The sequence below is a fragment of the Nerophis ophidion genome, linkage group LG08 (assembly GCF_033978795.1).
Source record: "Nerophis ophidion isolate RoL-2023_Sa linkage group LG08, RoL_Noph_v1.0, whole genome shotgun sequence".
NCBI lineage: Eukaryota > Metazoa > Chordata > Actinopteri > Syngnathiformes > Syngnathidae > Nerophis > Nerophis ophidion.
In genome coordinates, this window is record NC_084618.1 from 36,157,566 (window position 1) to 36,184,254 (window position 26,689).

Genomic DNA, 26,689 nt, shown 5'->3' on the forward strand with positions numbered 1-26,689 from the left:
TAGGATAAGCAGGCTTTCAACCATGGGTAGGAACTCGCAATCTTTCAACCTACCATGAATTGATTAACGTGGACCCCGACTTAAACAAGTTGAAAAACTTATTCGGGTGTTACCATTTAGTGGTCAATTGTGCGAAATATGTACTGAACTGTGCAATCTACTAATAAAAGTATCAATCAATCAAAAAAAACATACAAAGAAATATGCAGTCTTTGAACCCATCCATCCATCCATTTTCTACCGCTTATTCCCTTTTGGGGTCTTGGGGGGGGGGGGGGGCGCTGGCGCCTATCTCAGCTACAATCGGGCGGAAGGCGGAGTACACCCTGGACAAGTTTCCACCTCATCGCAGGGCCAACACAGATAGACAGACAACATTCACACTCACATTCACACACTAGGGACCATTTAGGGTTGCCAATCAACCTATCCCCAGGTGCATGTCTTTGGAAGTGGGAGGAAGCCGGAGTACCCGGAGGGAACCCACGCATTCACGGGGAGAACATGCAAACTCTACACAGAAAGATCCCGACCCTCGGATTAAACCCAGGACTGCAGGACCTTTGTATTGTGAGGCAGACACACTAAGCCCTCTGCCACTGTGAAGCCCAGTCTTTGAACCATGGGTAAGAATTCACATTCTTTCAACCAATATGTAGGAAAACGCACTCTTTCATCCATGGGTAAAAATTCATACACTTTCAACCATCTGTAGGAAGTACAGTCTTTCAACCATGAGTAGGAATATGCACTCTTCCATCCAGCACACCTTTTTAACCATGAGTAAACGCTTTCTACCATCCGTAGGAAAACACTCTTTCATCCATGGGTAAGAATTCCCACGCTTTCAGCCATCCGTAGAAAAAGCAATATTTTAACCATGGGTAGGAATATACAGTCTTTCATCCATTCCACTCTTTTTTTAACCATGGGTAGGAATTTGCATTCTTTTACCAATTGTAGGAATATGCAGTCGTTCAACCATGAGTAAGAATACACATTCTTTCATCTGAGGGTGAGAGGCGTGTGCCTCTAGATGGCGACATTTGTTTTTCTTTCTTTCGCTAACGCAAAATAGATACATTTTGTCTTATCTGCATTTTTATTTCACATCTTTCTAGTGGACCACGTTAACCCTTCGTTTCTTTATGTTTGTAAAGTGTTGTATAATTCTACCTTCTACTTGTAATTAGTGGCCACATAGCACACGGTGACCTTGTATGTCTCTCAATCACAGCCTGCGTGCAGATTATTCCAATAAGCTTGAGCAGAGCATCTGTCTCAGGTCCAAAGCTTTCATTCTTTCATTAAATGCTGCAACTTGGACAAATCCTGAAGTTACACAAGGGAATACTGCATGTTTGCTCTTTAAAGAAACATGTTTTATTATTTAATGTCCTGCTCTTTAATCCCTGATATATGTTCACAAAATGTACACCAGCTTGTGCATATAGATCAATTCAATGCACTGTCCACAATGTGCAAACTCTCACACAATAGCCCTTTAATCCTCCAGCATAGCAAAATACTCTCAACAAAAGTCCACACGTTGTTCACACAGCAGATTAGTTAGGATTTGGGGGCAATATTAAATACTTCAATCCATAAATACACTTAAAAAAAAAATCATCCATACAACATAAGTGAGTCATCCATCCATCCATTTTCTACCGCTTATTCCCTTTTGGGGTCGCGGGGGGCGCTGGCGCCTATCTCAGCTACAATCGGGCGGAAGGCGGAGTACACCCTCGACAAGTTGCCACCTCATCGCAGGGCCAACACAGATAGACAGACAACATTCACACTCTCATTCACACACTAGGGCCAATTTAGTGTTGCCAATCAACCTATCCCCAGGTGCATGTCTTTGGAAATGGGAGGAAGCCGGAGTACCCGGAGGGAACCCACGCATTCACGGGGAGAACATGCAAACTCCACACAGAAAGATCCCTAGCCTGGGATTGAACCCAGGACTGCAGGACCTTCGTATTGTGAGGCAGACGCACTAACCCCTCTCCCACCGTGAAGCCCCCATAAGTGAGTCACTGCTTCCCAAATCCTTAACCCAAAAATCCCCAAAACCTGTTCCGGTAGAGAGAACTCACCTGTTCTTGTTGCTTGAATGCTGCTAAAAGTCTCACCTGAGCGTGCAACAAAGCAGCTAACATTTTTTGCAACAAATCAGCTTGCGTGCTTCTTACAAATAAGCTAGCGTGTTTGCTACAAAGCAGCACACTTGTTTGCTCCGGTGTGACTAGAGAGTTTGTTACTAAGCAGGTAGCTTGTGAGAGCCATGGTATCACCCCAAGCCAGCAGGTGTCGGAAGAAGTGCTAGCAAAGCGAATCCTGTCTCTCCTCCTGCATAGCGTAGTCCATGTCATCCAGCTCTCTCTCGCAGTCTTCGCAGCCGTCGATACCGCACCCTTCCACCACAACTAAGCCACGAGGGTCCCCCGCAGGCTGCTCCCCAAATGATCCCCCTGATCCTATTGCGATGGCTCCCATTCCGCCGACTCCGATCCCTCCGCCACCAACGAGCAGTGCCCCGCCTGCACTGCAGGCCAGTGGCCCGACAGCCGGGCCCACTCCCCGTGGCCAAAGGGGGTCCATGAGTGCCCCCTGCTGGCCCAGCTGGATCAGCTGGCTGACGGAGTAGACCCCACCACCCGCTCGAACCACCTCTTCGTAGGAAGGAGCGCGGGCGGTGGCGCGGGCCTCCTCCAGCCGCATGCGAGCCCGGTGCTTCATCTCAATGAGTGTCTTGGTGTAAGAGTTGAGCGTGGCCACGGCGGCCGCCATGCAGCAGCTAAACGACAGCCACGCCATGCTGTGGGGAATACAGAGGGGGCGGGGGGGGGGGGGGTTATTGGACTGATTGGAACATTTCTTCAGTGGAGGTGGAGTGGACTTACGCGAATGACCAGCTGTAGTCCCACGTCTGAGGTCTCCAGTCTTTGGGGCCGATGCTGACGGTCATCTGAAAGACGGTGGTGTACATCATGTGGGCCATCATGCCCATCAGGCCTGCAAACACACACCGCCGCGGGTTAGGGGTCCTCAGCCGCCTTCATGGGAGACGGAGTCGTGGGTCACCTGACAGCACGGTGCACATGGCGGCATAGGCATTGATCTTGAGGGCGTTCATCTCCCTCTTGGCACACAGGCAAATGGCCTCCACCCACATGAGCAGGAAGCCCATGGCCAGCAGGCCGATGTACATGAACTCGCTGATGACCGAAAGCCACAGGACGCCTGCGGGCGGAGTCAGAGTGGAAGGACGTCAATGCGACTCGGCATGGCTGGTGCCTGTTGGACGTGACCACTGGGGTGGCGTAGCTCAGTTAGGAGAGCGGCCATGCCAGCAACTTGAGGGTTCCAGGTCCGATTCCCGCTTCCGCCATTCTAGTCACTGCCGTTTTGTCCTTCGGCAAGACACTCTACCCACCTGCTCCCAGTGCCACCACACTGGTTTATATGTAACTTAAAGATGTACATAATGGGTTTCACTATTTAAAGGCCTACTGAAACCCACTACTACCCACCACGCAGTCTGATAGTTTATACATCAATGATGAAATATTAACATTGCAACACATGCCAATACGGCCATTTTAGTTTACTAAATTGCAATTTTAAATTTCCTACAAAGTGTCGTGTTGAAAACGTTGCGGTACAATGACGCGTGCGTTTGACGTTTCGGGTTGTAGCGGACATTATTTTCCAGCCCGATCCAAGCTATAAGTAGTCTGCTTTAATCGCATAATTACACAGTATTCTGGACATCTGTGTTGCTGGATCTTTTGCAATTTGTTCAATTAATATTGGAGAAGTCAAAGTAGAAAGATGGAGGTGGGAAGCTTTAGCCTTTAGCCACACAAACACAGTCAGTGTTTCCTTGTTTAAAATTCCCGGAGGTGAAGCTTTACTATGGATCAGAGCGGTCAAGCGAACATGGATCCCGACTACATGTCTAAAGGCAGTTTTCGGTGAGAAAATTGTGGTATAAAGTCGCCTCTTATCGGAGATCAGCGGAGATCAGCGGAGCTTGCGCCGTCCATGCAGCTGCGTTACTTCCCTCAGAGACTCTGGCGTCAAGACACCCGTGGCCACACCCCTCCGACTTCAGGTACTATTTAACTCACTAAAACACTAGCAACACAATAGCAGATAAGGGATTTTCCAGAATTATCCTAGTAAATGTGTCTAAAAACATCTGAATCGCTTTCACTTGCCCTCGCCTGTTTTTTTTTTCTTTTTTTTTTCTAGTCCTTCACTATCAATATCATCATCCACGAATCTTTCATCCTCGGTCAAATTAATGGGGAAATTGTCGCTTTCTCTGTCCGAATTGCTCTTACTGCTGGTGGCTCACATTGTAAACAATGTGAGAATGTAAGGAGCCCTACAACCAGTGACGTCACGCGCACATCGTCTGCTACTTCCGGTAAAGGCAAGGCTTTTATATTATCGTCCAAAAGTTGCAAACTTTATCATCAATGTTCTCTACTAAATCCTTTCAGCAAAAATATGGCAATATCGCGAAATGATGAAGTATGACACATAGAACGGACCTGCTATCCCCGTTCAAATAAGAAAATATAATTTCAGTAGGCCTTTAAAGCGCTTTGAGTCGCTAGAGAAAAAGCACTATATAAATAAAATTCACTTCACACTCACCCTGAGTCTCTCCTGGCGTCAGCTCGATGAAACTGCGACACTTTTCTTCCTGGTCTTCACCTGAAAGATCCAACACATCACAGTACATATTATAGCAACCTCCAGAAAACCGCAGTCATCGTCCCTCACCTTCGTTGTGCTTCTCACAGGAGAGCCAAAAGCCGGTATGGAAGTAGCGCAGCATGTACTTGTCCTCTCCTGTCTCCCAGATGTAGTGGACGGCGTTGGCCAGCTGCTTCCTCCTGATGATGGCCAACTCCTCCTTCTGCCTGGGGGTCAGCGTCACATTGGAGGGTGGGTTCCTGGGATCCGGCGTGGGTGCCTCTGAGATGAAAAGACGCAGAACAATGGACGAAAAAAGGCAGGACGCTTGAAGTAGTGACACTAATATGTAGCCACCTAGTATCACAAAAAGGTCCTCCCTGATGTGGAGGCATGGAACTTTCTGTTCTACTCCATCCATCCATTTTCTTACGCTTATTCCCTTTAGGGTTGCGGGGGGCGCTGGTGCCTATCTCAGCTACAATCGGGCGGAAGGCGGTGTACACCCTGGACCAACACAGATAGACAGACAACATTCACACTCACATTCACACACTAAGGCCAATTTAGTGTTGCCAATCAACCTATCCCCAGGTGCATGTCTTTGGAGGTGGGAAGAAGCCGGAGTACCCGGAGGGAACCCACGCATTCACGGGGAGAACATGCAAACTCCACACAGAAAAATCCCCAGCCCGGGATTGAACCCAGGACTACTCAGGACTTTCGTATTGTGAGGCAGATGCACTAAATAAATAATAAATAGGTTGTACTTGTATAGCGCTTTTTTACCTTCAATGTATACTCAAAGCGCTTTGACACTACTTCCACATTTACCCATTCACACACTGATGGAGGGAGCTGCCATGCAAGGCGCTAACCAGCAACCATCAGGAGCAAGGGTGAAGTGTCTTGCTCAGGACACAACGGACGTGACGAGGTTGGAACTAAGTGGGGATTGAACCAGGGACCCTCGGGTTGCGCACGGCCACTTTTCCACTGCGCCACGCCGTCCCATATTAGACAAGGTTGGTACTAGGTGGGGATTGAACCAGGGACCCTCGGGTTGTGCACAGCCACTTTCCCACTGCGCCACACCGTCCCATATATGACGAGGTTGGTACTAGGTGGGGATTGAACCAGGGACCCTCGGGTTGCGCACGGCCACTTTCCCGCTGCGCCACACCTTCCCATATATGACGAGGTTGGTACTAGTTGGGGATTGAACCAGGGACCCTCCGTGCTGCCCCTTTCTGTTCTACTAATTATGCAAATTATGTTATGATGTCATGTAGCTTTGGCACGACTTCTGTAGCGAAAGTAGCCTATAAGACTGTCCTTCATCAAGAATGTTCATCATCCTCCATCAACTAGGAAGCAGTTTGCTAGCATGATGCTAATCTTTAGGCTTTGGCAAAAAAAAAAATTCTTATTTTTAAGCAGTAGAATGCTGATATTTATTACAATTTTAGCTATTAAAATGATAGAAACTGCCGAATAATTAATTGACTTTATTAATAATTTTAAATGATTGCTTGCTATTATTAGATTTGGTGAAAGGTTAGGACCCCTTGCTATAGGAGTGTTTGGCACATGTAAACAAACAGGATTAGCATAGATAAATCCAGATAGCAGAGAGTTCTGAGATTAGCAACAAAGCCGGATTATAGGAATCAAGTGATGAATCGTCGTAATCGTTGACGATTTGTTTCGTCTTCTTTGTTTGTCGTGGTGGCCCGCGCACCAGTAACCCTTGGTTACTTCCTGTTCCGCGCTCACCTGTGGTGTAGGGCTGGCTGTTGTTCTGACCGCAGTTCTTCATCTTGACGGGCGACAGGCAGAGCGGCTTGACCACCTTGTGGGTCCCCTCGCACCAATAGGACGTGCAGAAGGCCGACACGGACAAGGTGAGCGCCAGTGAGGTCAGTGACAACGACAGCAGCGACCGGTTGCGTCTGGACATGTTCTCTAACATGGCGGCCCGGGCGGCGGTCCTGGATGAGGCTCAGAGGAGTCAGGGTGACGGTGGCGGGGGGCGGTAGGCTTCGTGCTACCGTGGGCAAAAAAATCAGAGCGGGGAGGAGAGACGTGTTGATGACTTGGCTGACATGGTGAGGGATGCAAGCGTGAAGAGTAGAAGAGCGAGGAAAGGGGATTAGGAATGTTTGAGAAGTGGAGCAAAGGTCAGAGGGGAAGTAAAAAAAGAGGATGTGTGTAACGATGGATGGAGGGGGCGTGGCTTGGAGAACAGTGGATGAGCGGAGGTCGAGGGGTCAGGCAGCGAGGAGGAAGATGAAGATTTAATCACTCAAAGATCCAGATGTGCGGGCCGGAGGTTGAAGGCGGGAAGAAAGCGGCCCAGCTTCGCTCTGGTCTTTCGGCACATTCTGGCCTCATGGAACGCACAAACTATCCCATCCTGACGCTCACATCTGTGACCACCGTGTCTTCCCAGGGATGAAGATAAACGTCTAAGTCTTATCCTCCGCTCGCCGCAATTAATCAGCACAAGACCCGCCTGCTACTGTACTTCCTCGCCGGCGGATTGAGTCTCAAAACCACCTCTGTACCTAGTAATCCGTTTTAATCTCACCCGGTCTGTCTCCGTGTGAGGACCACCACCTGAACCAGGAACACAAACATCATGAAGTCAAATGACCAAGCAGGTAGAAGGTAGAGTCCAACACGCGTCTAGTGAGTTTTGTGTAATCCTAAACAAAGACGACACACACTAATAAATAGATTATGTGTTTTAAATTGGCTCTTTTTGTACAATTTTATGACATTTATATATTGTAAAATTCCAATAATTTCTTGTAAAATCCAGATTTTGTTCATGACATGGCTACTCCTTTCCTCGTAAAATTTAAGTGTTTGCAGATAAAAAGATGTCTTTTTCTCATCGAAGTGATTTTTTTACTTTATCAATGATTTCCCTAATAAAACGTTTTGTCTTAAAAGTGCAACTTTTTTCGTTTTTTATTTTCAGTACTGCACATAAAATCTATACTGCAATTTTTCATAGTAAACTTGCAGAATTGGCTCACGTCAACAATACCTTTTCATGTCTTAGCATAATTTATTTCTAATAAAATTGCAGTATTTTCCCATAAAAATATTTTTTTGTCTTTGAGGTACAATGTTTTTCTTTTTATGATTTCATTATTGCATATACTGAAAAACAAATACTTTTTATGTGAAGTAGAACTTTTTTGCAGTATTTAAACATAAAAACTATTTTTGTAATACCATTTTTTTTCTCGTAAAAGTTCAGTATTTGCTATTCTAAACATTTACTTTCCCACTTGTTTGTATAACCTTTATTCTTGGAAAAATGCAGTTTGCCAATAAAAACAATTACTTTTTTCATGGTACAACTTTTTTTTGTAAAATTGCAGTATTGGCACATAAAATCAATTACTGCTTTCATACTAGAACTGTTTTCTCATAAAATGACAGTATTTGCACTTCAAAACAATAACTTTTTCTTGTAGATATATATTTTTTTGCAGTTATTTGCTTATAAAAACTTTTCATAAAACATTTTTTTTCTTACAATTCAACCGAAAGACAACATTTTTTCTTGTAAAACTGCAGTGTTTGCACATAAAAAAAAATCTCAAGCAAACAACTTTTTTTCTTGTAATATTGCAACATTAGCACATAAAAAATGACTGATGTGAAATTGCAGTATTTGCACATATGTACTTTGAAAAAGTATTTTTTTAATGCAAAAACGCTGCAATTTTTTTTTGTAGTGAACATTTTTGACCGTAAAAATTGCATTATTTCTTGATAAAAATGATTGCCTTTTCTCTTGTAGTACTTTTTCCACCTAAAATTGCAGTATTTGCACAGTGAAACCTTGGAAGTAAACAAATTCTCGTTTAATTTTTAGTATTTTCACATAAAAAAATATCTCTTTCTTGTAGAAGTACAACTTTTTTTTTCTTGTAAAATTGCAGTATTTGCAAATATAAAACTTGTTTTCCTCTCAAAGACAACTTTTTTGGTAAATTACAGTATTTGTGAAGAATAACTTTAATTTTGTCTCAAGAGACATCTTTTTTCTCATGAAATTATGGTATTTGCGCATAAAAGTAATAACTTTTTCTCGTAGAAGTGTAACTTTTTTCAGTATTTTTGACAGTATGACCGCATAGAGACTAGGAATGAAAAAAAAAAAGATTTTTGAATGAATCGTAATTCCTTGTTGCAGGGATTCTTAATCGATAAAAAAAACAAAAAAAATCAATCAATTTTAACCTTTTTTTTATCTGTCTAGTCTAGCCACTAAGGCAAATCATATTGTAGAAGTAGATGCCCATATCTGCTTGGCAGTTCTGTTTTAGAAGAAGGAAGAGCTGCATACTTCTCCAGTTGCCTTATTTGTAGTTGACTTTAATTATAGAACCAGCACTCAAATGTTATAAAAAAAATATTAATTTTGAATCAATAATGTTTTCAAACCGAGAATCAATTCTGAATCGAATCGTTACCACCAATAATCAAATCAAAGTATGTGGTGCCCGAAGCTTCATAGCCTTAATAAAGAAAATATTTATCTCAAGAGAAGTACAACTTTTTTTCTCTTACAATTGCAGTATTTATGCATTAAAAACAAAATCATTTTTTCTCAGGAGGAATACTTGCATTCCGTTCTATTGCAGTATTTACACATTAAAACAATTCTTCCTTATTTTTTTATAGAATTATAACTTTTCTCGTAGAATTGCAGTACTTGCTGATAAAAAATATACTTTTCTTGTAGAAGTACAACTAAGTACTAGTATGTACACCTACTGCTCCTTACTTAATGTGGCAATTCAGTATTCCTCTGCACCATTCCAAATGTTCCATCGGGAAAATAAGATTGCAAATACTGTATGTTACACCCTAATGGTAATGTGCATGCCAGACCACTGGTTGGCGATGTAAGCCAATAAAAGTGCATACATATTTGAGACGATAAAACAGCAAAGCTTATGTTTGACACCTTAAGACGAAGACGTTTGAGCCAAAAATGAAATGTCACGTGCTGATTAATGAATAACTTTCACCTCATTACAGAAAATAATCTTCACTCTTTAAATGAAACATTTCAATCTGACAATCATCAAAATTGCTGGTATGAAAAGACTGTGTCCAGTCAAGTTGGACACATGGTCGTTCATCATTGACAAGAATGTGAAAAGATGGACTTACCTGAAAGGACAGATGTGGTCTTCAGTCCAGACGATGATGTCTTCCAATTTCTCTCCGTCCTTCTTTCTCACATCACAAACGCAGCAGCTTTGCTTCTAATCCTCACAAGTCCATCTGTCACTTTCCCAAACCCCTTCCATCCCGGACCACGCCCGTCCTCTTTCTCTCACACGCCTGACCCCTGACCTGTTCTCCTATAGCGATTAATACAGGACAAGGAGGTCTCATGGTGGACTCGCATCTTCAATCAGGCTTTAGAGAACGAGCTGGCGTGTTTGAACCGTCTGACATCTGGAGGCTTTAGGAATGGATGAGAGCCCAGTTAAGACAGCTCGTCACTTTAGACCAATACAACGTCAGCTGTCATCTTCATCTTTAAGACTCATGTCCTAATTAAATCCAACCCACCGCCCAACACAGCTCACACATTTGACTGTTTTGCCAGTGACATCAAAAAACACAAAAAGAGGCGACATAAAAAAGTTAATTGGTATTTCTAAACATTTTGCTTTTCATGTTTTTTGCTCACTTTTTGTCTACCACACTATCCATAAAAACTCACAAGCGTATGTGCCATGGACAAATAACTACCTGAATAAATTATTATTTTGACACCTCTGGGCCAGCCAGTCTTGTAGTTTGATTGACCCACAAAAACCTAATTGTGAAATTTGTGCTGCTGTTTTTTATTTGAATAATAAACATGATGAATGCAGGATGGAAATACTGCAATATTTTCAATAAAGTCGTGGTTGACTTATCCTTTATTTATCCGCATCGCTTCTTTTAGAGCCACAAAATGCTGAACTTTGCTCCAACAATAAATATTCACCTGATAATATACAGAAATATACAGTATTTCACTATTTACATCAGAAACAACCAATACTAATCATGTACATGCAAGCATGTCTCACACACACTATTTTCATGACTCTGTCATTAAACAATACAAAAATAAATCAGGTAACACAACCAACTCAGTGACCATCACACTTTAATTATTTCTCGCGAGTGTGTATTTGTCCCCCTCTTGTGGTCACAGTAAAAAAAAAAATAAGGAGACCATTCAAATTATTATTTTTTGCCTCAGCCAACATATTTCTTATTGCATCCTTCATTGTAGTGCACTCATAATTATTATTTCACATGCAAATTATTAAGTCTCTTGTCATTTCATTCCTTATTTGTATGTATAGTGTAGTTTGACCAGGTTAACAAGCGAATTTCTTTCATGATGGGTCCTAATTGTATATTTGAATGACCGTTTATTCAAAGATGATTGGTTGGGTATTTATTACAAATGATTCACCCAATGGAGGAGAATGTTAGCATGTTAGCAACAAAGACGGATGATAAAGACACCTTTGGTTGCCGAGTTGATTTGCAATCATTTCATCTTCTGCATCGTCACTACAACAACCACAACAAACATCTACCTGAATTTTGCTGCATCATGGCATCAATAAATAATCACGCTACAAATCAACAAATAATGATTGTAAGGTTCATCTGTGATCAGCACTATTTACATAAGCGCACACGCACACGCACACGCACACGCACACACACTCGGTCATTAACGTGGTGACAAGCAGGGGGCTAGGACAAAATGTAAACACAAGTCAAACCACCAGCTCTGGTATCTTGGTGCCAGCAGAGAAGAGCCAAGACAACGCTAATGCTATTGCTAACATCTACACACACGTTACACTAACAAACACAATAAACACTGTCATACACACCACTGATTAATATTCATGAGTCACACTGTCTCTGCTCCTCTCTGCCTGTCACATGATTGTAACCATGGAGACTATCACTCATCATTCCTATTTGGGGGCGTGTCATGCTAGGAGCGGGACAACAAAGCAGGCGGTCCGAGCCAAGCAGCCACACCCCCCACACAGATTCAAACCCCCCCCCCCCCCAAAAAAAAACAGTCTTTGTGAACACCTCCTGTGGCGCAGCAAACAAAGCTCCATTGGACTCTAGAAGGTTTTTTCTTGAAAAAGGAAAAGAGAGCAAAGCAGCGGGTTGGTCAGTTAGTCTGCGAGTTATTAAGCTAGTTAGTTAACAGAGAGCTGACAAGGCTGAAGGAAGCAGACAAGAGAATGTTCTAGAAGTGAAGGTCAGTGTTCTGGAGGACAGACAGTAGACAAGACAATAGTCACCATGTTTACCTGCACCTCCTTTGGCTTTACAGGCGCCGTCTCCAAATGGGTCGTTTGTTGGGGGGGAAGACGCCCCCCAAGCGTCATCGGAACCTTCACAGGGAGGAGGATGTGTCAGACCACAATGACTATGTTGTCAGATTGTGTCAGACCACAATGACTATGTTGTCAGATTGTCAAATTCAGATTTGGGCCAAAATGGCCCAAATCTGAATTTTTTGAGATCCGTTTTTTTTCAAGCTGTTTACTCTGCAAGTAAAATGTGATTTTTATCAGACTCCAGTGTAAACGAGCACAGGCCTCAATGTGGCTTTGACGTCATTTGCATGCGCACTTGGATAAAGTGAAAACTAAGGAAGTCGCTACTACAAAACCCAAAACCTGTGAAATTGCCACGTTGTGTAAATTGTAAATAAAAACAGAATACAATGATTTGCAAATCCTTTTCAAGATACTTAACATTCCAAATCGTGAACATTTTATTTTTTGCAAATATTAGCTGATTTAGAAATGTATGCCTGCAACATGTTACAAAAAAGCTGGCACAAGTGGCAAAAAAGACTGATAAAGTTGAAGAATGCTCATAAAATACTTATTCAAAACATCCCACAGGTGAACAGGCTAATTGGGAACAGGTGGGTGCCATGATTGGGTATAAAAACAGCTTCCATGAAATGCTCAATCATTCACAAACAAGGATGGGCGAGGTTCACCAATTTGTGAACGAATGCGTGAGCAAATTGTCCAACAGTTTAAGAACATTTCTCAACGAGCTATTGCAAAGAATTTAGGGATTTCCCCATCTACGGTCCATAATATCATCAAAAGATCCAGAGAATCTGGAGAAATCAATGCAGGTAAGCAATGATATTACGGACCTTCGACCCCTCAGGCGGTACTGCATCAAAAACCTACATCAGTGTGTAAAGGATATCACCACGTGGGCTAAGGAACACTTCAGAAAACCACTGTCAGTAACTACGGTTTGTCGCTACATCTGTAAGTGCAAGTTAAAACTCTTCTATGCAAAAAGAAAACCATTTATCAACAACACCCAGAAACGCTGCCAGCTTCGCTGGGCCCGAGCTCATCTAGGATGGACTGATGCAAAGTGGAGAAGGGTTCTTTGGTGTGACGAGTCCCCATTTCAAATTGTTTTTGGGAATTGTGGACGTCGTGTCCTCCGGACCAAAGAGGAAAAGAACCATTCGGACTGGTATAGGCGCAAAGTTCAAAAGCCAGCATCTGTGATGGTATGGGGGTGTATTAGTGCCCAAGGCATGGGTAACTTACATATCTGTAAAGGCACCATTAATGCTGAAAGGTACATACAGGTTTTGGAGCAACATATATTGACATCTAAGCAACGTCTTTTCAATGGACGCCCCTACTTATTTTAGCAAGACAATGCCAAGCCACATTCTTTATGTGTTACAACAGCATGGTTTCAAAGTAAAACAGTGTAGGTACTAGACTGGCCTGCCTGTGGTCCAGACCTGTCTCTCATAGAAAATGTGTGGCGCATTATGAAGCGTAAAACCTGACAACGGAGACCCCGGACTGATGAACAACTTAAGCTGTACATCAAGCAAGAATGGGAAATAATTCCACCTGAGAAGCTTCAAAATTTGTCTCCTCAGTTATCAAATGTTTACTGAGTGCTGTTAAAAGGAAAAAAGGAAAGGCGATGTAACACAGTGGTAAAAATCCCCTTGTGCCAACTTTTTTGCAATGTGTTGCTGCCATTAAATTCTAAGTTAATGATCATTTGCAAAAAAAAAAAAAAAGTTTCTCAGTTCGAACATTAAATATATAGTCTTTGCAGTCTATTCAATTGAATATAAGTTAAAAAGGATTTGCAAATCATTGTATTCCTTTTTTATTTACGATTCACACAACGTGCCACCTTCACTGGTTTTGTGTTTTGTACTACGAAATAAAATAAAAGTCGCAACACCTTAAAATCGAGTGTTTTTACTTGAAAGTAAATGTAATTAATATGATGTATAAATGGATGTATATAGTGTAATATATTTGGGAGGGTTGTAATCTTTTTTATGGCTGTTAAATAGAGGAAACAGGGACATCAGTATGGATCTACGTGACCTTAATTTTTCAACTCACATGTAAGCAAATGCGCCATAGCGTCAAATTCGGTCTTTCAAAAATCGCTATTTCTTCGGAATCAAAATATATATTCATATATTACATGTGCAGTGTTCACAAGTGATGCATAGGAAATTTGGTCGTTCTAAATAAAAAACGAATGCAGATGTGATGAAATATCCATTTACGCTGGCATCTGCAGTCTTACTGGCGCAAACGTGTGACATAGCTTGTCCAAAGCTGACGAAAAAAATCTGATTCAGTTCACATACAAGTTGGATTGCGTTTAGACTGCAGTCACATTTGAAAAGAACAGATTCCAATCTGATGAGGCCTGAATCTGATGGCAAAAGATCAGATTTGAAGCACTTTGGAGCATTTAGACCGGCAGAAAAAAATCAGAACTGTGTTACTTAAGGGCAAAAAACAAACAGATTTGGTGTGCAGTGTAAACGGGGCAAAAGACTAGAGAACATTCTGGAACACGATTAACTTCCTTACCTGCGCACCCCCATGGGTCATTGTCTGCTTTGGTAGCACCATCCCCGAACGGATCGCCACCATCAACAGGTGAAGAAGCGCTTGGTCCAGTCCCCCAAGGATCTGAGCCAGGTGTGGGTGCAGAGCATGGGGGGGCGCCCCACATGTCTCCCCCGCCTTGGGGCGAGCTCAGTGGGGGGGTAATGAAGGGGTCTGACGATGCATCGGACTGGACTGCAAAGGGGTGCTCTTTAGCGGGGGCAGTAAAAGGCTCGTCCTTACAGGGGGGCATTTTTTCAGGATCTGCACAAGTTGCTGACAAAACATCTTCTTTTGAGGGGGATTTTTCTTTAGGTGTGCTAAATGGGTCACCATCTTTAGGGGCGCTGAAAGGGTCAGCTTTGGGGTCGTTGTTTTTCTGGGTGTTAAACTGGTCATCTTTTGGGCTACTAAATGAGTCGTCTGTTAGAGCACTAAACTTGTCGCCGTTTTTAGGGGCACTAAATGGGTCGTTTTTAGGGGCACTAAACGGGTCGTCTTTGGGGGCGTTGAACGGGTCATCTCCAGGGGATTTGAGTGGATCATCTTTGGGAGCATTAAAAGGGTCGTCTTTAGGGGCGCTGAAGTGGTCATCTTTGGGGGAGTCGAAGGGGTCGTCTTTGAGAGCACCGAAAGGGTCGTCTTTAGGGGCGTTGAAGGGTTCGTCTTTAGGGGCGTTGAAGGGGTCGTCCTTAGGGGTGTTGAAGGGGTCATCCTTAGGGGTGTTGAAAGGGTCGTCTTCAGGGGCGTTGAAGGGGTCGTCTTTAGGGGCGTTGAAGGGGTCGTCCTTAGGGGCGTGGAAGGGGTCGTCTTTAGGGGCGTGGAAGGTGTCCTCTTTGGGGGCGTTGAAAGGGTCGTCTTTGGGGACGTTGATGGGGTCGTCCTTAGGGGCGTTGAAGGGGTCGTCCTTGGGGGCGTTGAAGGGGTCGTCTTTGGGGGCGTTGAAGGGGTCGCCTTTGGGGGCGTTGAAGGGGTCGTCTTTGGGGGCGTTGAAGGGGTCGTCCTTGGGGGCGTTGAAGGGGTCGTCCTTGGGGGCGTTGAAGGGGTCGTCTTTGGGGGCGTTGAAGGGGTCGTCTTTGGGGGCGTTGAAGGGGTCGTCTTTGGGGGCGTTGAAGGGGTCGTCCTTGGGGGCCTTGAAGGGGTCGTCCTTGGGGGCGTTGAATGGGTCGTCTTTAAGGGCGTTGAATGGGTCATCTTTAGGGGCGTTGAATGGGTCGCTGTTAGATGAACTAAATGGATGCGTTTCATTTTCAGGAGTAGCCATTATATCTTCTTCGTCATTTGGTGACATTTTTTTTGGAGTAGAGGCATTTTGGGCCACAAAAGGATCGCCTCTTTCGGGTGAAGCGGTAAATGGGTCTGGCTTGTTCTTAGGAGCGTCTCCATTCTTTGATGAAAAGTCAAAAGAATTCTTATCAGTTTTAGCAGAACCAGCTTCGGATGCGTCGGGTCTGGAAACTGCGCCCCAAGGATCAGTGGCCTCCTCCTTCTTGTTTCCCCCCCAGGCGTCTTGGACATCACCTTCTTCTTTTCCTGCATCCTCCCACTTGAGCTCATCTTCGGACAATTTTGCCTGGAGAAGTGAAGCACACGCTGAACATTTACTTCATGTTGACTTCTTCCCATTAGTACTTTGCACCACAGCTCACCCTCCTCTCAGTCTCTTTCTTTTGCACTTCCTGTTTGATGCGTTCCTCCTTGCGGGCGGCGAAGGAAGCAGTCAGGTCGGCCACTGAGGGAATGTTGTCTAGGGATGGAAGACCCGAGGATCCGGCAACATAACACGGCTTGTAGTTAGGATCCTTGACGCTGTCTGACGATGAAGCTGTCACGTCAATGTTAGTCAGTTAGTTAATCTGTCAGACAGTAACAATCGAGCAAAGATATTAATCTTGTGTTACTTTTAACTAAAGTCTTACCTGCAGCACCTTTAGAGGTCTTCTCTCTGGTCTTGACAGCAAAGTCTCGTTCTTCTTTTAGTTTCTCATCATCCTCCATGAGAACAAGAACCACCTTGGCCTTCTCTCTCACATTTGAACCCTGACACGCACGCACGCACACACGCACACACACACAGACAATGAGTAAAAATAGTAAATGAAAGCTAGCTATGCTGCTACGTGCAAAAGTAGGGCTGGGCTTTTTATTAATATCTCGATATTTTTAGGCCATGTCAGTCACAATACAAAATATATATCTCGATATTTTGCCTTAGCCTTGAATGAACGCTTGATGCATATAATCACACCAGTATGATGATTCTATGTGTCTACATTAAAACATTCTTGCATTAGTATATGCTATATTTTAACTTTCATGCAGAGAGGGAACTCACAACTAAGTCAATTTACCAAAACTGTATTTATTAAGCAGTTATTAAGCAGCATTTACAACGAATTGATTAACGTGGACCCTGACTTAAACAAGTTGAAAAACTTATTCGGGTGTTACCATTTAGTGGTCAATTGTACGGAATATGTACTGAACTTTGCAATATACTAATAAAAGTATCAATCAATCATTCAGTGGCACGTTATTAAGCAGTGGAACGTTCATGTAATTTCAAAACAGAAAGTGCAAGATTGTCAGAGTCATTTTACAACAAGCTATTAGTGCACTTTTGGGCATGATATCACTATGATGACTTTTTGTACAGAACGCCACTACAATATTTTAAAACAAATAAAGTGCACTTTTTTGCATGATGTCACACAAGATATTTCAAAAACTGTAAAATACAAATTAGCTGCATAATAGGAAATCAAATTGTGCATGTTCTTCGCTATGTGGTAGGTTACTGCAGACATTATCTTCTTCTGTTGTTGACTATTTTTTGCGGGGTGTATAATTTAGCCTGGAAGAGTCAGGGTTGCATGGGATTCTGGGTATTTATTATGTTGTGTTTATGTTGTGTTACAGTGCGGATGTTTTCCTGAAATGTGTTTGTCATTCTTGTTTGGTGTAGGTTCACAGTGTGGCGCATATTTGTAACTGTGTTAAAGTTGTTTAAACTGGCACCCTCAGTGTGACCTGTATGGTTGTTGAACAACAATGCCTTGCAGTCGCATACGTGCGTCTGCAGAAGCCACATACATTACGTGACCTGACTGGTAAGCTATTTGTACAATTTGGGCATCTGGTATGTCTCCCGGCTGGCCTGGGAACACCTCGGGATCCCCCGGGAAGAGCTAGACGAAGTGGCTGGGGAGAGGGAAGTCTGGGCTTCCCTGCTTAGGCTTCTGCCCCCGCGACCCGACCTCGGATAAGCGGAAGAAGATGGATGGATGGATAGAGGAGGGCACTAAAGACATTGTCATCGTAGCCCGCCCTTACTTTTGTTGATTGGGTATTCCTCAGCAGACGCCCGAGGGAATAGTCACTCTGTAACCCGCGAGTCTCCCGGACAAATCGGGAGGAATTGCATGCGTGATGCTAATAGGGGCATTCATATAAAACTCACTGACCGCACTAACATCAAATCTTCATATTTAACTGCGGGCTGCGTGTCTGAGACCCCTGGTTTATACATAGTACAAAGCAAAAAAAAATTCTGTATACAGTGTTATTTTATTATAAATTTCAAGAGTCTTGAGGCTCCCATTATTTTCTTTATTTTGTGAAACAGGTCAAAATGGCTCTTTGAGTGGTAAAGGTTGGCGACCCCTGATATAAACGATATATCGTAGGTTTGTCTCTTTCGATATTGAGAATGACTATATCGTAATATTCGATTATATGTTCTCACACAGTTGCCTTTAGCTGCGGGCATTACATTACTGGGGTTTCTCACTCCTTCTCGTCTCTCCTTCTCACAAAGACGTAAAACAAGTCCGCCTTCTTACATACGTCACATCATGGCAGGGGCAAGAGGGGGCAGAGCCCCCTTAAATAAATGTCTTGCCCCCTGAAATCAAAATTTGAGAAAGCAAATTTTAATAAACTCACAAAATTACTACATTACAAGTTGACAAAATTATCTGCACTAGCGGAAAAATTCCCCGAAAAAGGGACACACACGATATAGTAGTGTCGGCTTCCCTCCCATCCCTCCCTCCGCTGTGCGTGTATTCAACATTCCACGGGCTGCGCAGCAGACACACACCCGCACACACCCCTCAGCCCTCAGTAAACATCCAATCACTGTTGCAGTATGAAAGTAAAAGAAAAGGAAAAGTTGTCTACATTTATCATATACTTGTTAGGATGGGTGTATTTGTGTAGTCTTATCTGTCATAAACACGTTTATCGTCGCGGACTTTCGGTGCTATGGAGTTCCTTTTTTTTTTTTTTTTACAACTTGACGAGAGCAGTGACAGCGGAGGCTCTGAGCCAGAGGCGTCACTAGACCTAATACTGTACTGGGGCACACCTGGGGCACAAATAATTCATGTAAGTGTGCAAAGCGCGCAAGCAAAAACATTTTTAGCTCTTATTTATCATAAAAAATACATAAATAGTGCTTTAAACTATGAAACCATATCAGATGATGTTGTATGGATCTTTGATTAAACACCTGAAATTAACTAATGCCTTTGACCTACTTGTGCACTTTTTTTTACTCCAGACTTCTAAACTGCTACTGGTAAAAGCAAAAAGGAAGAGCAATGAATCTTTTTGAAATATATATTGCAGTAATCATCTGCAAATTTAACATCTACAAAAGTAAAACAAAAAATAAAGCACCCCTGCATCTCTGGGTTCTTTTATATTATTTAATTTCCAATCATGGCAACGTGGCTAATCCTATTTTAGATAAACAAAACTATAAAATATACACAAAACAATAAAGCCACAGTAGTAGAATAAATGAACAACTGTTGTGTGTCTGTTCAGGGAATCATTTTCTGAGAAGTAAACTGTAACGTCTCGTTTTCATTTTTGCAAAGTGGTCAATCACTCTGGACAGACATGGAAATATTACAGTAACTGTTATACAGTTGACCAGTGGTTCCCAACTGCTGGGTCGTGACATAAAAGTGGGTTGTGTGTCATTTTCAGTGAGTCGCAGTCACATGTGTGCATGGAAAAAAAAAAGTTTAGGGAGAAAAAAATCAAATTGTGGCAACAAAACCAGATATTTTTAGCTATTTTTCTAGTGACTATTAGTGAGTATTTTAGCAAAAGGCAAACCGACTAACAAGTAGGTGGAGGACTCAGGACAGACATGGAAATATATATTTTTTAAATCTAACCCGGGCAACAAAAGCCGATATTTTCAGCCATCTTTCTGAAAACAAATACAGAAATGTTACTATTTTTTCTGGGAACAAAACCAGATGCTTTAGCTGTAGCCATTTTTCTGGTGACAAAAAGATTATTTTAGTCAAAGTCACACCGATTAACAAGACAAGTCTACTGTGCTATTTTTCTGTGAAATAAACTTGAATGATTTAAAAATTTGGCTCACGAATTGATGATATGGAAAAATGTTTTTCTTCCTGAAGATAAACCATTTGAGAAGCACTCAACTCACACATGCTTACTCCAAATCATTATTGATGCAGAAGCAGCAGACAATAACCAACATTATGTTTCATGTTCATTGGAAATTCCCCCGACAGCTCGTACAGCAAATTAATATGTTGTCTTGATACAAAGAATAACGTTAGCTAACTTAGCATCAACTTAAGACAATGATGTTGCCTAGCTAGCTTGGACTTCACTTACATCTCTCATTCCTGCCGCTTCTTCTCTGCTGCGGGCGAATAACTTTCTTAAATCCATCTAGGAGTTACAGTTTGAGTCAAATCAAAATCAAAATAAGGTAATTAACAAATTGTTGTTGGCTAACGTTACCTACCTCAGCAGTGATTCTCATCCCTCCCCCCCCCTCTCTCTCTCAACCGAAGTCTCATCCACACGTGAATAAATTACCATATTAATTAGCCATGTGCTCATTGTTTCGTGGAGTGAATACAGTAGCAATCAATTACCATACTAAGTAGTATGTGCGCTGTTGTCTATGTTATGTAGACTTAAAACTCTGGAGCGTTGTTTTTTATTGGTGAATTTTTTACTGGGGTACTGCAGATCAACAGTGGGGCACTTGCCCCAGTGAAATCTGTCTGGCGACGCCCCTGGCCCACGTCCACTGCATGTGACAAACTGAAGACAAGTGACCTCTGTCTGACAGACCCCTACGTAAAGCCCCGCCCCAGGCTGTAGTCCTGTACTGTTGTTGTTTTTCTTCATGTAATCACAGCAGGTTTTTTCTGTTGTTGTTCAAGCTTACTTATTTTCTGCTCCAGCTTCCAGCAGCTCACAAAGAGAAAGTTAATGCTCTGTAATGCATCCATTTTTCAGAGCATTTAAAAAGACTATTCCTGCTCCTGCATGTAGTAGTAGTAGCAATGATGCTACTGCTGGTACATCAGGGACAGCAGCTAGCAATACTGCACCTTTAGCACCAGCAAGCACTGTTTCTCCTGACCAGCTCCCTCCGTCCCCCCAACAAGCGCTCCCCCAAAGCAGCCTGCTCAGCTACCCAGTGACTTAAATGGCAACGCACCACCTCAGCCAATACTGGGTGGCTACCCAAAGCGTGCATTTGGTACAACATTAAGATCATTCAATCCTGCCTGGTACCGCACACGACCATGGCTAGAGTATTCTGTGGTGCGAGACACCTGCTTCTGTTTCCCCTGTCGAAAATATGGCAGCGCTGTTAATGTTTCCCCCCCTGAGGGATTGCCACCTTATTGTGGTCAGGGGGTTTGCGTGCCTCAGTGACTGTAAGAGCTATACCAGCAGGAGCTTGGTCTTCAGGTGGGACACCCAAGTTGGACAGGTCTGAAGGTAGAGGGCTAACAAAGTGCAATCCACTACTCCAGGTTGGGGTTGGACACATAGCTAAAGACCCATTTCAATGAAGAAAGCATCGTTACTATAAGCACAGGAAAAAAAGTGCTGGAGCATGATGTGTATACATGATGCCCCCTTCACATTTCTGACTGCCCCCTCATATAAGCACGCCTAAAACCGCCCCTGCGTCACATACTGTCGCGCGTCTAGCGTCATATGCTCTCGCCGAGCAAAGAAGTAGCAGCATGGCTAACGTTAGCTGAGGCAGGTCGTGCAAGCAGAGCGGAGCGGAGCTTGTGACAATACAAGAGAGAGAAGGTGCGAAACTGATCACAAATGGAGGAAGAACAATTAATGCCCAAAATAAAGAGCAAGGGATCCATCATCTGGTGGTGGTTTGGCTTCAAGTGGGAAGATATTCAGCAGACAACAGCAATATGCAAAGTATGCAGCAGAAGTGTTACTACAAAAAAGTAGCAGCACTATTAATTTGTTCTTTCATTTAAAAAGTCACCTGTGAGAGATTGAAGAGTATTTAATAAATACAGTTTTGGTCAATTGACTTAGTTGTGATTTCCCTCTCTGCATGAACGTTTAAAAGTAGCATATATTAATGCAGTATGAAGAAGAATGTTTTAATGTAGACACATAGAATCATCATACCGCTGTGATTAAATGCATCAAGTGTTCATTCAAAGCCAAGGCAAAATATCGTAATATATATCGTATATCGCAATATGGCATAAAAATATCGCGATATTGATAAAAAACAATATTGCCCAGCCCTATATGGAACCCACAAAGCCCCATCCATAAAAAGGAAGTTGCATCTACCTGATCTTTGCCATCTTTCTCCACAAAGCGATACTCTGTAAGGGCTTTGACGATGTAGACGTTGTCCTTCATTTTCAGGAGCACGCGGTCGTCTCCAGTCTTCAGCAAGTACTCCAGCAGGGTCAGCGACTGGAATTGACAAAGTAGAGAAAGTGCTAGAAAACATAAATGTTGTGACAATTAGTCTCATATTACCTTGTGGATGTGCCTCCAGTTCTTGTCGTCCTTCAAACGTTTCCACAGCATGGTCATGATCTCATTGCAGGCCACCACATTGTAGGTCAGGTCAGAGATGTCGGCCATCTGCGAGCTGGAAGGCCCCCAAGGGTCGTTGGAGGTGGCTTCTCGAACCTGCAACGGAACATTTACTGTATCACATAAAACAAGGTTTTCCGCTGAGGAAATATACCAGAGGAGGCTGTTCTACCTTAACCTCTGCCTCAGAATAGTTCTGGACCAGGTTCTTCAGTTGTCTGCGAAGCATTGAGGATGTCATGATGTCTGCTGATGGAGAACCAGGAGTCCACAGTCTGAGTAGGCGGCGTTAGCACACATACACTGTTAGTATACGTACAGTATGTAGGCATACGTGGTGTAGCCACAACACATACCTAAATCTATGAGGCACGAGTGAGAGCAGCTAATGGCTCATGGCGCTGCTCTGCCCTCCTCCTGAAGGCTGCAAGGAGTCAACACAAACAGTAGAATCAGTGACAGTGGCTGGGAAATATTCTAGAACATTCCAGTAAACCAGGGGTCTCAAACTCAATTTACCTGGGGGCCACTGGATGCAGAGTCCGGGTGAGGCTGGGCCGCAAGAAATTATTTCTTAAATAAAAATCTTTGCATACTCTTAGGCATGTGTAGTTGTATAATGACGTTTCAAATTGTATCCCTTATGCACCGCAACTTTCTCTGGGCAAATAAGTAAATATATTAGTATTTAGCCGACGCAAGGAGAATAATGTTAATTCCGCAATGTGTGTCGTTCCGCTTTTCCTCCCTACAGCGTCATATAAAAATATATGAAGTGCCCGATTGTAGCTGAGATAGGCACCAGTGCCCCCCGTGACAGAAAATGGATGGGTGTTTATCGTGTGAGGCAATGCAAATTACACAATAAAAAAACAACATAACGATTTGAATCTGTCCAGGTTCTCGGGGACTGTTATTACTGACGGACAGGTGTCGAGGTGTGACTGCAGCCAGGCAAGTAAAAAAAACCCCTCATCTCCATTGCAACTTATCTGTTGCTTTCACTCATTTGCCGTTTTTCCACTAACGCAGGGGTAGGCAACCCAGAATGTTGAAAGAGCCATTTTGGACCCAAATAACGCAACGCTGTCAAGCGCCATTCATATAATACTTGCGGGCCACACTAACATTAAACTTTCATATTAAGGTGGGGTCATACTTGCCAACCTTGAGATCTCCGATTTCGGGAGGTGGTGGGGGGTGGCGTATAATTCATCAACTCGAGTATTTCATAGACATATTCCATAATATGTATATATATATATATATATATATATATATATATATATATACATATATATATATATATATATATATATATACATATATATATGAAATACTTGACTTTAGGTGAATTCTAGATATATATATTTATTTAATGATATATATAAATAAAAGAAATACCTGAATTTCAGATTGCACCTATCAAATACACAGTAATAAAAACACAGTTGTTCTACTAATTGTACTGTGCTTGCTTGTTACTAAAAAACATCAACAACACTTACCTTTCACTATTTGAATAACCTTTGTTCTGCCATTTGCGTATTGGCGAGCAATTTCCGAATCCGGGAACATCCTTCACGGATTTGTTGTAGACATCCGCAAATGAGACTGGGATGTTGCTTCCAGCTATCAGCATAGCCATCTTTGTCTCAGCATAAGATACACCACCGGGTCTCCATTTTGCAAGATGGGCAATAATACTGGGTTGTGAACGATGCTGCGCTGCGGACGCTTTGTGCTTCGCTGACCGTTCATGGCTGAGTATATCCATTTGCTGTGTTCAATGGAGAAGTCTGTTCTACAAAATGTACAGGCAACATACTTCTTCCCCTTCGAACTCTCCTGGATAAACTGAAATCCTTGTTTCCAATCGTTCTGGAACTTGCAAGCGTATTTCTTCATTTTGCTCGTCGAAGGTGTAATATATTGGGTTGGAGTCAATAACCAGGCAACGTGAAGTTACGTCTCTTTACTGTGGGCTCCAGAACAGACAATCTATTCTATGTACAGTAGATGGCAGTATTGTCCTGTTTAAGAGGGTCACAACATTGAGTAAGGTTCTCATGGAGCTGGAGTGGGCGTGGCCTTCAGCTCTCTCTGAATTTCGGGAGATTTTCGGGAGAAAATTTGTCCCGGGTGGTTTTCGGGAGAGGCACTGAAGTTCGGGAGTCTCCCGGAATATCCGGGAGGGTTGGCAAGTATGGGTGGGGGCCGCAAATTAACATCTCGCGGGCCGCAATTGGCCCACGGTCCGCGTGTCTGAGACCCCTAAAGTAAACCTTGGTTGTACAATCGTAACTAGCTTCGGGTAGCCTCCGACGCTAAGCTAACTGCTAGTCGAGTAAGCCACCACAGACTAAATCATTTCCACGGTGAGAAAGACATTAATGCAGGACTTAAATTCTCACAAAGAAAAAATCTACAATGTTTGTCGCCGTCTTTCAGAACCTCGGAGAGCGGTAGAGAGGAGCCAACATGGCGGCGCAGAAGCGTCGCTGTCAACCCGCGACATTCGTCTTAATGCTCCATTTGGGACACGAGACGACAGCTAGATTTTAATAAAAGTCGTCTAGTCTTGCTCATCTGGCGCGTATGAAACTAACGAAAGCGTGCACAATATAAGCAAAATGATGCTACTAACCCTGAAACCAGGCAGAGATCTTCGAGGTGACGACGCGCTCACGAAAGCTTCCGTTTCCGGTTTTTGGTGAGCTCACGCCCCCACTTTCTGCAGCGTCATTTACTTCACAATATTTTTTTTAATATACGATTTATTCAGGGTTTTTAATTTTTAGTATACATTGAACTATTGGCAATGCAAAGGCCCACAAAACATCACACAAAACAGGAGGGAGGGGGGGGGGGCGACGGCAACAACAACAACAAAAAACAAGAAACATTTCTTTTTTGTTGTTGTTTGTTTGTTTGTCCTGTCCAGCTTCTCAGGCAAATCATATTGTTAATGTAAATGCCCTTATCGTCTGTACAAATTTATTTAAAAAAAAGAGAAGTGTGGGATACTTTTCGTGTTGCCTTATTTGTATAGACCAGTTGATCTGCCGTTTCTTTTCTTTTTCTCCTCTGTCCCACTGGAGGGGGTCCGGTCCGGTGGCCATGGATGAGGTGCTGGCTGTCCTGAGTCGGGACCCAGGATGGACCGCTCGCCTGTGTATCGGCTGGGACATCTCTGCGCTGCTGATCCGCCTCCGCTTGGGATGGTTTCTTGCTGGCTCCACTATGGACGGGACTCTCTCTGCTCTGTTGGATCCACTTTGGACTGGACTCTCATGGTTGTGTTGGATTCACTGTGGATTGAACTTTCACAGTATCATGTTAGACCCGTTCGACATCCATTGCTTTTGGTTCCCCTATAATCGCGACTCGATTATGAATCTATTTTTTCGATTCAACGCGATTCTCGATTCAAAAACGATATTTTTTCGATTCAAAACGATTCTTTATTCATTCAATATATAGGATTTCAGCAGGATCTACCCCAGTCTGCTTACATGCAAGCAGAGTAGTAGATTTGTTTTTTTTAAAGCTTTTATAATTGTAAAGGACAATGTTTTATCAACTGATTGAAATAACTATTAAACGAACCAAAAATATGACCTATTTTATCTTCGTGAAAACATTGGACACAGTGTGTTGTCAAGCTTACGAGATGCGATGCAAGTGCAAGCCACTGTGACACTATAGTTTTTTTTTTTATGTTTATAAATATCTAGCGATAATGTCAATGAGGGATTTTTAATCACTGCTATGCTGAAATTATAACTAATATTGATACTGTTGTTGATAATATTCATTTTTGTTTCACTACTTTTGGTTTGTTCTGTATCGTGTTTGTGTCTCCTCTCAATTGCTCTGTTTATTGCAGTTCTTAGTGTTGCAGGGTCAGGTTTGGTTTTGGAATTGGATTGCATTGTTATGGTTTTGCTGTGTATTGTTTTGTTGGATTGATAAAAAAATGTTTTTTTGGAAAATCAATAAAAAAAAAAAAGAATAAATTCTCAAACGCACAACGTGAGAATCGCGATTCAAATTAGAATCAATTTTTTCCAACACCC

At 42.8% G+C, this 26,689-nt stretch overlaps 1 protein-coding gene across 1 annotated transcript; it reads right to left on the bottom strand.

The window, feature by feature from the left end:
• Nucleotides 1-311: 311 nt before the first annotated feature.
• LOC133557718 (uncharacterized) lies at nt 312-25,329 on the bottom strand. The gene is made up of 15 exons (XM_061908434.1): nt 25,258-25,329; nt 23,130-23,162; nt 22,967-23,034; nt 22,783-22,885; nt 22,551-22,706; nt 22,356-22,484; nt 16,640-16,760; nt 16,370-16,545; nt 14,703-16,293; nt 12,105-12,188; nt 4,807-5,001; nt 4,678-4,737; nt 3,094-3,252; nt 2,913-3,024; nt 312-2,827 (listed from the first exon to the last, which is right to left on the bottom strand). Exons 4-15 carry the CDS (start codon nt 22,849-22,851, stop codon nt 2,332-2,334), a joined length of 3,348 nt encoding a protein of 1,115 aa, XP_061764418.1. The 5' UTR covers nt 22,852-22,885; nt 22,967-23,034; nt 23,130-23,162; nt 25,258-25,329; the 3' UTR covers nt 312-2,331.
• Nucleotides 25,330-26,689: the final 1,360 nt, after the last annotated feature.

What these genes read in the sequence shown, in the direction of transcription:
- LOC133557718 (XM_061908434.1), bottom strand. Translation starts at nt 22,851, where the DNA reads ATGACATCCTCAATGCTTCGCAGACAACTGAAGAACCTGGTCCAGAAC. An exon ending in TAAAGCCAAAGGAGGTGCAG is followed by an intron (nt 5,002 to 12,104) that starts GTAAACATGGTG and finishes TTTTCATCTCAG; the next exon opens with AGGCACCCACGCCGGATCCC. An exon ending in CTGTGAGAAGCACAACGAAG is followed by an intron (nt 4,738 to 4,806) that starts GTGAGGGACGAT and finishes TGGATCTTTCAG; the next exon opens with GTGAAGACCAGGAAGAAAAG.